The 10,302-nt window shown below is 37.8% G+C and overlaps 1 protein-coding gene across 1 annotated transcript; it reads right to left on the bottom strand.

Annotated features, from left to right (window-relative positions):
* Positions 1 to 115: 115 nt before the first annotated feature.
* LOC146548920 (uncharacterized) lies at positions 116 to 3,561 on the bottom strand. Its single transcript, XM_085262886.1, has 2 exons — positions 3,456 to 3,561; positions 116 to 1,777 (listed from the first exon to the last, which is right to left on the bottom strand). Exons 1-2 carry the CDS (start codon positions 3,516 to 3,518, stop codon positions 1,373 to 1,375), a joined length of 468 nt encoding a protein of 155 aa, XP_085119012.1. The 5' UTR covers positions 3,519 to 3,561; the 3' UTR covers positions 116 to 1,372.
* Between the last annotated feature and the right edge of the window lie 6,741 nt (positions 3,562 to 10,302).

Raw genomic sequence — 10,302 nt, forward strand, 5'->3', positions numbered from 1 at the left:
TGGAAGTGGTTACATTTACAGAAAACCCCCAAACATACTATGACACAGACGTCCCAGAGGAAAAGTCTTCCTTAGAAAATTAACTTTAAATACCATGTCAAACGCAGACTGGATTTATTCTTTATTCCAGATCAAAGAGGAATTGTCCAACGAGGCAACAGATGTCATTAACCAGTTATAAACCAAGATATTTGCTTATGTATTCTCATCTTTTAAGCTTGCAGTTATACAAACACTTCACAACTTTTCCATCAGCAGAGCAGTACAAGGCATGCATCCTGTGTTGTGAGAGACCTACTCCTAGCCAACAATCTGGGAAAGGTTATAGAAACATGGAATGCAATACAATGAAGGGTATATGGTGAAGGAGAGGTGAAGGGTGCAAGGAATGAGTCATGGAGATGGGGTTGATGAGGACAAGATGATGAAACATGACTTGGGGGGGAGGGAGCAGGTCAGACCAAGAGGTAATAGCATGAAAACAGGAAAGGTGGATGAAAGGGTACGGGGTGAAGGACAGGTTGTTTTAAGACATAAAGAAAATGGATCTTTATTGTTAAAATGGATAAATGGCAATTGCAGCTATATCAAAAGCTGAATGGGAGGTTGAGATATTGATTGGCTTACAGACATAAAAATCTATACTTTATGCAAAATTTCAATATCATATCTTATATGAGTTATATGGTGCGACTAGAACTAGTATTAGCATAATTATATATACATATATATAAAACTGTAAATGGTATTATTATTTTTAATTTGCAAATACTCCACCAGAACATTTTGTGACTTGGTCTTGTTAGATTTTGGTTTGTTTTTGCTAGATGTTGATCTGTATAGTTTCTAGTTGAAGTAGTTAAATTTTTCCCCAAATAATATAATAATATACGTATAATAAGATGCATAAATACATGTTGGCATGAGAGAAACAAAGATGCTACTGTACAAACAGCATGAATTCAAATGTGATGTTGCCTAGCTTTTTTAGTGTTAAGCCAACATGCAAATGGAGCTGTGGGTGCACCACTGCCGTTTCCTTCAGCTAAAACAAACCCGAGGTTGGCTGAAGTGTTCAGTACAATTAACTCTTCAGCCTCCGCAAAAGATCACCATTTTACTTTATTTGCCAAAAAACATTGGTTTCCTTTATTCCCTTTTAGTATTTATGAATGAAACATAGCATTAACATTTGAAGCACAGTGTCATACATAACTTATGGATATTTGTGTAAAAGCAGAGAAAGACTCAGTGCAAACAGAGCACATCACAGCCTTAAAGAAGCAGCCATTTAATACGAGGCTGTAATAATAATGTAATATGTTTCCACAGCATTTAAGGATTTAAATGCAGATTCTATACTTTCATACATTCATTCCAAAGCACAGCAGATCAGAATAGTGACAGCAAACACCAGCAGCTGACTGCAGAACCCAAACAAAGGAGCAGATCCTCCTTTTGTCGTTGTAGATGAGATTGTGGTAAAATTTTTGCTGGTAGTCCCTGTGGAATTCTGTGTGGTGGATGCTGGGGTTCCAGGGTTTTGAGTAGCCCCAGGGGACACGGAGAACCCCTGTGATGAAGTGACATTATCTGTAGAGTGGGAGGTGGTGTCAGATGGTATTCTTGTGGTTTTAGGAGTTTGGGCATGGGTGGTGTTTGTCGTGTAGGAAACAGTGGCGTTCCATTGAGGTGTGGTCGCTGCAGGCTGAGTGCTATTACTCGTAGTGCTGTTATTGGTCACTGCTGGAGTTGTGACATCTGTGGTGCCTTGGCCCTGTAAGAGAAAATAAAAGTTCACGGTGTAAAAGATATATCTAAATATTCATGTAGACTGTTGCAGAGCCATATGCTCATATCTATCCAGCAACAGTGTTTTAGCTATTTTAAATAAATTACAGACGTCAATGTCAGCAATTCATGTGGAACAAATTGCTACTGTAAAGCAGATCTAATTAAAAAATGACAAAGGAGATAACATGAGGCATTCTAATTTATATCATATATGTTGATAAACTGATTTGATATTGATATCATGTACTTATTCGCCTCTGTCAGTGCGTCCCAGGGTGGCTGTGGCTACAATGTAGCTTGCCATCACCAGTGTGTGAATGTGTGTGAATGGGTGGATGACTGGATGTGTAAAGCGCTTTGGGGTCCTTAGGGATTAGTAAAGCGCAATACAAATACAGGCCATTTACCATTTATTTGTAATACTTATCACTACTCTAAATTCAATTTCCATGTTCTTCTGTCTGCATTTCCACTCTGTGTCAAACTTCGTGGAATAAATAAAGCTTACAGATGTGTCTCTGTTTCAGTGGAAAATCCTCTGTACGCACAAGCATGCAAAAGTTCGGTACACATTGCTTCAACAGTACACGAAGCATGAAAGCATTAACTGCACTTTGCATACCGCTGTGATAGGCAGGGCTGCAGGGCCTGATTGTCATGTACTCTGATGGCCTAAACCTGAGTCCTGCTTCTTTGTTCTGTCCACTTGTAGTTCAGACCTATGCTTTATGTAACATCTGATAAGTCATACTTAGTTTACTTAAATTTGAATGCTGACACAGAAGAAGAACGTATTATTGAGAACAAAAACAGGAGGACAAAGGAGGGGGGAACAACTAAGCTGTAGTGCCTCTTCACTTCACTGTGCAATACCTTTTGTGCAATATTTTTGTTAATAGTCAATGGTGCAATAGACCGCAATACTTGAAATGTGCAAGTATTCCTTGTATTTTTATTTTTATTCCTATTTATTCTATTTATCCCCTTCGTATATTTTATTTATATATGTCTCTGTATTTATATATGTGTGTGTGTGTATATATATATATATATATATATATATATATATATATATATATATATATATATATATATATATATATAAATATTCTGTAACTCTGTAACTTCTGTCGGTGCTGTGCTTTTGGAAACCGAATTTACCAGAGGAACCCACCTGAGGGATTAATAAAGTTTTATCTTATCTTATCTTAAAATTAAGTAAGTAAAGTATGGATATATTCAGTTTCACAGAATCCTAGAAATGAAGGAGCTGTTAATACAGTTCTTGTTCACTGATGCACTGATTCACACTAATTTCAATAATAATTTTAAATCACAATCTAAGAAAATGTCACTGTTTACACTTACAGTGCCTATGTGCTGAGAATGATGAGGTGATTCAATTCTACATCCTCAAACATGTACAAAACGAAATACAGTCAAAAGGTTTTGGTTTTGTATCCTTTTGTTTTCTTCTCTTTCCCTGCATTTGCATTGACTTTTGATTTAATTTACCTCTGATTTGAATCCAACTACACTTAAGCTAGAAAAACAAATGATTGTGTTGCTTGCCATTAGTAAAAGCATGGTGACCTGAACTGGCTTCTTTTTCTTTTTTAAATAAATGCAACTTTGGTAAATTAAGTGAAAATGCCTCTTACCTCTATGCCCAAAAACATAAAGGTCAAACAGACACATAGGAGAACTGTCCCGGTTATCTTCATCTTGGTCTTCTTGGTAAATTCTCTTTGTACTTTATGGCTGCTCACACCTTTCTGGCTCACCTTTTATACCTGACAACTCCCAGTAGTACTGATGCTGATAACAGAGAAAAAAAACCCATGCCCTGTTATATACTCTGGTGCACTTTCATAATGCCCTATATGACAGGAAATTAAATGTGTTTCGTGTGTAAAAAAGAGTAACAATGTGAGGGAAAACTGCTTCCACTGCACTTTGTTAAAAGTAGAATCATATGCTTCTCCTAAAGCTAAGGTTAATATTTGTTTTTGGGGTTTTTTTATAACACGGTGACTGCTTCCTGATACAACTCTGAACCTGCTGAAATGATGCTGGAGGATGCGGAAACACATTGTTCTGACCCCCACTTTCTCAGTAGTGTCATATTACAGGAGATATTATGCTACCATGTGTCCATGTATTTTGTGAAAAGTTATGCTAATAGGTTGGGTGTTTTGGGTACAGTTTTGGCTATACTCACTGTGTAAAAAATTTTTTTTCATGAAAGAATAAACCTGTATCACAAAATTTGCAGGGCTTAGTTATGGTACAAAAAAGTTTGTTTTTTTTTTGTAGCAGTTGTATTTGTTTTATATTACTAAGGATGGATCACATGAGGACTTGTGTGAAGTTAGAAGGAAAAGGGCATCTTGAGACTTGCTAGAGACTGCTATTTGCCACTTCTTAAAATAACAGCTGGTTTTGTTGAATTTGACCTTGCATGTTCGGAAGTATTCTAACTAACAACACAGTTCTCGGTTCTCATCTCTTTTTATTCATATTACATTTCTAGATTTACAACCTTGGTCTTACATTTTTATGAAATCTGTCTCCTCTTTATATTTAACTTTCAGGCAAGGTCAGATAAGGCAGGAATAAACCCGAGGGTAAGTCAACAGAGAAAAACTGTGAAGCAACAAGGTCATTCAAGGGAAAATGAAAGTGGAAAGCTAACCAGCCCTCTGTAGTTATTTTGATAACACAAGAATTCTACTTTACAAACCTTCACATTTTGTATTGATTTTTTTAAAATGGTAAATTACTCACATTCGATTTCACCTTGTCTTGTTGAACTCTTGGAATAACTGATGCAAACAGAAAGGAATGTGAACCTGTGATATTTAATTTCTGATATAAGGTTTTACAAATATTTGAGGAACCCTATCAACTTCCAAAAAAAATCGAATGTGACCAAACCATTGTGGAAAAAAAGAGAAGTACTGTTACTTTTCTGTTGTACTTGTTTTTGTACCCGTTTTCCATTGCAAAAACAACGTTCAGCTATGGTCAAAAGTTTACATACTTTCTTCACTGGCATATATGACATGATGATTTTAATTATTTCTTCGAATAGTTCTTTTTCAAGGGTGGAATCATTGCAACAGAATACAGTTTTAATTACTTAAAAAAAAAACCAAGAATTAGATGCACAAGGTTGAATGCTGAGAGGAAAGGGTGCCATAATCATTTGCATCTTGTCACATATTAACATGTATCAGGTTCTTCTCACAGGTAGATACGTGACTCTATCTGCAGAAATACGTTGTTGTTGTTTCTTAAATAGCCAGGTCATAATTTCTGGAAAAACAGACACTGGTGCTGAGGATTTCAAGTCTATTTTAATTCTATTTCCATTTTAATGTCCCGACACATGGCTATACACACCAAAACAAGCCAAACGGATGGCACTATAGTCCAAGTGGAAAAATCTGTCATTTTTTATTTGAGGTGTATTGTCCCTTTAAATTTTAAGACTGATTGCACAAATATTTAATATGTGAGTATGTAACAGGTGCATACTGGGTGTTTTATAGTTGATTAACGAAAGCATATGTATCCTGTGGGGGAAGTCGAATACAAACCTAAAACTACAAAACATTTTAAATAACAACACACATAACTTCATTTCTCTCCTACCACCGTATTATTACAACAATAGAGAGGAAGCAAACTTGTTCCTGTAACAAATGATTCTGGTAGGTATGAGATCACAAGTAGCCTTTTGTAGCACGTTATCAGCTGGTTTATCACAGCACTGCATATTTCCTGGTACAGGAAAGTTCCGATAACCAAATGTCCCAGGACACAATATAGCACAAACATCGCAAGTGACACTCTTACATGTTTCCATGTAGAATAGAGTGGGATTTTATTAATGTAGTACACATTTTCCTTATGAATTTTAGCACCAAATATTTCTTATAGAATAGTTCATCGGCACAGTGGCTACAGATACAGCGTAGCATCGGAGGTTTGCAATGGACCAGTCAAAGTGCAGAGCTCAACCCAACTGAATTGCTGTTACAGGACCTTAAGAAAGCGGTGTATATATGAATGTCTGCAAACACCAATCGACTGAGGCAATACGGTAGAGAAAAATAGGCCAAAATTCCTTCACAACAATGTGAGAAACTAATAAGGTCATACAGAAAACAATTATTTCACTCCTGCTAAAGGTGGTTCTAGAAGCTATTGGCTCATGGGGTGTAATTCGCTTTTTAGAGAACTACATTGTCATTTGAAACCTTTTTTCCCACAGGATCAGATGTTTGAGCAATAAAAGACAAATCTGTAAATAAATACTGCTTACTAAATTTAAGATAAGATAAGATAAGGTAAGATAGAACTTTATTAATCCCTCGGGTGGGTTCCTCTGGGAAATTCGACTTCCAAAAAAAGCACAGCAACGACCGAAGTTACAGTTACAGAATTGTTATATATATATATACACACACACACACACACACACACACACACACACACACACACACACATATATATATATATATATAAATTTCATACTGTCTACAAACTAAACAACACTGAACAATGGTGCAAAATGCAGCTGCTCACATTTTAACAAGAACTGGGAAATTTGAGCACATTAGCCCTGTTCTGAGATCTCTGCATTGGCTACCTTGTCAGGTTCGAGCAGATTTTAAGGTCCTGCTGCTCACCTACAAGGCTTTAAACGGACTGGCACCTTCATACCTCTCTGACCTTTTACATCTTTACGTTCCATCCCGTGCTCTCCGATCTCAGGACTCTGGCCTTCTAAAGGTTCCTAGAGCCAGAAAAAAGACAATTGGAGAGCGTGCTTTTTCTTTTCGTGCCCCGTTTCTGTGGAACACCCTCCCTCAAGATGTTAGGCAGGCATGCTCCGTGGAGGTTTTTAAAACTAAGCTGAAGACACATTTGTTCACCTTATCTTACAAGTCTTAATTCTATGGCTTTTAGTTTTTAAATTCTTACTGTTTTTAACTTGTATTGTGTCTTTTACGTGTATTGCTATGTATTGCTTTTTATTTATTTATTTTTTTTATCTCTTTAGTTTTAAACAGTTATACAGCACTTTGTTTGAAAGCGCTTTATAAATAAAGTTATTATTATTATTATTATTAATGAAGGCTGCAGAGAGATATATAGAGTTAGTTAAATGTTAAAATCACGACGTTCATATCAACTGTGCAGTATTTACATGCTAATGTTTCTTTTAGCATGTTAGCATGCTAGTATTTGCTTTCAGAGGGCACTGTTACTAAAATTAGGATCTTAAGAGATTGAGGGGGAAAAAGGGAGCAATTTTTTCCATGAGCTGTATGACTGTGAAGATACACAGCTAAAAGTTAATGTTCTATTTCCACATTTTAAGAAACATGGTCTAAAATATAATCCGTTATGAATATGAACATGTAAAATGTCTTAATCCGAATGACTGAAAACACTATAGAGCTAAACAGCTAATGTAGCTTTAAAAAACTACTTTGCGTAAACTGGATTGCGTAAATTATAGGAAATCATCCTTTCAATTGTTCAAGGGGTTAAAATGATACTCAGGCAGACATGAGTGACTCAGAGGCAAATAATCTTTGTTCATAAGGCTCTGCCAATCAAAACTTTGATTGCTTTAGTGATTGTAGAAGTGTTAAAACTCTGAGGTTATTGGGGAAAAAGGTTATTTTTACAAGCTTGAATTGTACTCTTGACTGGAAAATATGACACGTAATTCCTCATAAACAAGCACCACCCATCTTTGAGGAGCACGATTAAACGGTGCCAAGATGAAGAACTACTTTAAGACCAAGAATGTCCAAGGGTGCTGATTGTCAAGGACTACTTGGCCTTACAAAGATTACAAAATTGTCTGATTAATCCGTGATAACATGGGTTAAGCACCTTGAGGCAACTGTTGTTGTGTTTTGGCGCTATATAAATAACACTAAACTGAATTAAATGAGTTATCAAGTTGTGCACAGACTTCCCAACTCAACTATATCTGATATTCTTAAAGCAAAAGAGCCACAGACTAAACGTGTGTATAATAATATGTCTATATTATTCAAAGATTCAGTCTTTTATTTAAATGACTCAGCTGAAGCCATCACTTTGAACAATGCATGTAATAAATTCCAAAACTGATGCTAAAAAAGTAGTATTTAAACAAGTGGTCTTGCTTTTTGAGCCCACTGTGCGTTAAAATGCATTTAACATTCATTGTTATCAGTACTTTGCGTACCTTATCTCTGCCTTGCGTGTTTAAGATCTCCATGCAAATTGCATTTCCTTAAGAACAAACATAAAGTTCAAGTTGAAACGGTACATCAAACACAGATGGAAATGGTGACGTGACGTCAAAACAAAGAGAAACATACAGGCAAAATAAAGTTGCAAAGTAGAAGGAATCGTTTTTTCTGTATTTGTGTTGTTAATTGGATCTATTATCAGTCAATTTTAGTATAAAATACAAATATATAAACTACGTCTTTTTTAAATCTGAGCCTATATCAGGCCATTTTACTCATGTTTGTTCAAAGGGAATAAAGTCTAAACCAAGTCCTTGAAGGAAGCTGTACTTCCTTGAACTTGCTGTTGTTGTGCTAGGTTGACTGCGACCTTTGATCCTATATAAACCATGGATAAAGTCACGCAACCAGACTCATCAAATAAAGAAAGTAGGTCCACATGTGACTGACAAATCCAGTCCTTTCCTCAGTTTTATTGGTCTGACTTGACAGCAAAGCAAACACGTGTAATTCATTTATCCTTGAGTCAAACAAAATAGGTCTACTGCTTAAAAGTCTGACTTCCATCCATCCATCCATCCATCCATCCATCCATCCATCAGCATAAGCAGAGAAGCCCAAACCTCCCTCTTCCTAGCCACCTCCTCCAGCTTGTCCGGGGGAACACCAAGGCGTTCCCAGGACAGCCGAGAGATATAATCTCTCCAGCATGCCTTGGGTCTGCCCCGGGGCCTCCTCCCAGTGGGAGATGCCTGGAATACCTCACCCCTTTGGAGCCCAGGAGGCATCCTTATCAGATGCCCGGAACACCTCAACTGGGTCCTTTTGATGTGAAGGAACTTCTCACCCTATCTCTAGGGGAGAGGCCAGCCACTCTTCGGAGGAACTACCCACAGCTCATGACCATAGGTGGGGGTAGGGATGCAGATCGACTGGTAAATTGAGAGCTGGGTCCTGGGTGAAGGACCAGACAAAGAAAGATACAGAAGACGCCTATGAGTAGAACATCAAGGGAACAGTTCACCCTGCCCGGGATAGGGTTACCGGGACCCTGCCTTGGAGGCCGGAGCGGGGGCCGTGGAAGACTGATCCCCAGCCACCAAGACTTATCTATTTCCTTAAGTTATAAAATCCTTGTAGATATAACTATTCAAAAATAAATAAATACTTGAAACCATCATTGACACACCTTAAGTGTGAGTGAAAATTTGTAAACCACCAATTTGATTTACTGACTTCAGTTTCCATTAAATTAAAAAAAAAGACTATTTTGATTAAGACATAAATTGATTGTTTTTTTTTTACTGTAAATATACTTTAAAAAACAAACAAACATTGCAAACAGAAGAAAAAAACTAATAGGGGAAAAATATTAATGACTATCTGTATATACCACATAATTTACATGCTTGAAAAGGAGTAGGATGAAGTTTAAACTTCTTTACTAACACGCTGACTCTTTGCGGCTATAAAACAGTAATATACATAGGACATTTAAATCAATATGACCACACGTTCAATAACCCTATCATAAATAGATGATCATTTTATAGCTGTCTTTCTAATAAATAACTAGATGGCTATCATATAATATTGAAATTACATTATTGCTGTTTTTGAATGGGCATCCAGACCATCTCCGAGGCAAGCTTTCCCAGATGAATGTGCCTGATCCCATCTGCCGGTGGATCACTGACTTCCTGACGGACAGGAAGCAGCACGTGAGGCTGGGAAAGAATGTCTCGGACTCCCGGACCATCAGCATCGGCTCCCCTCAGGGCTGTGTTCTTTCTCCTCTGCTCTTCTCCCTGTACACCAACTGCTGCACCTCCACCCACCAGTCTGTCAAGCTAATCAAGTTTGCAGACGACACCACCGTCATTGGGCTCATCTCGGACGGGGACGAGTCTGCCTACAGGAGGGAGGTTGAACGTCTGGTGTCTTGGTGCAGCCACAACAACCTGGTGCTGAATGCCCAGAAGACAGTGGAGATTATTGTGGACTTCAGGAAGCACACAGCCCCACTCCCCCCCATCATCCTGACTGACACCCCCATCACCTCTGTGGACTCATTCCGCTTCCTGGGTACCACCATCACCCAGGACCTGAAGTGGGAGCCCACCATCACCTCCGTCATCAAGAAAGCCCAGCAGAGGATGTACTTCCTGAGGCAGCTGAAGAAATTCAACCTGCCAACACGGACGATGATGCAATTCTACACTGCAATCATCGAGTCCATCCTCAC

The sequence above is a fragment of the Mchenga conophoros genome, linkage group LG22, assembly GCF_057382185.1.
Source record: "Mchenga conophoros isolate Kocher_MC1m ecotype Shallow Benthic linkage group LG22, M_conophoros_male_GT1.1, whole genome shotgun sequence".
Classification (NCBI taxonomy): domain Eukaryota; kingdom Metazoa; phylum Chordata; class Actinopteri; order Cichliformes; family Cichlidae; genus Mchenga; species Mchenga conophoros.

Coding starts and splice junctions, on each gene's coding strand:
- LOC146548920 (XM_085262886.1), bottom strand. CDS start 3,518: ATGAAGATAACCGGGACAGTTCTCCTATGTGTCTGTTTGACCTTTATG. Junction 1,778..3,455: donor TTATGTTTTTGGGCATAGAG/GTAAGAGGCATT, acceptor TTTCTCTTACAG/GGCCAAGGCACCACAGATGT.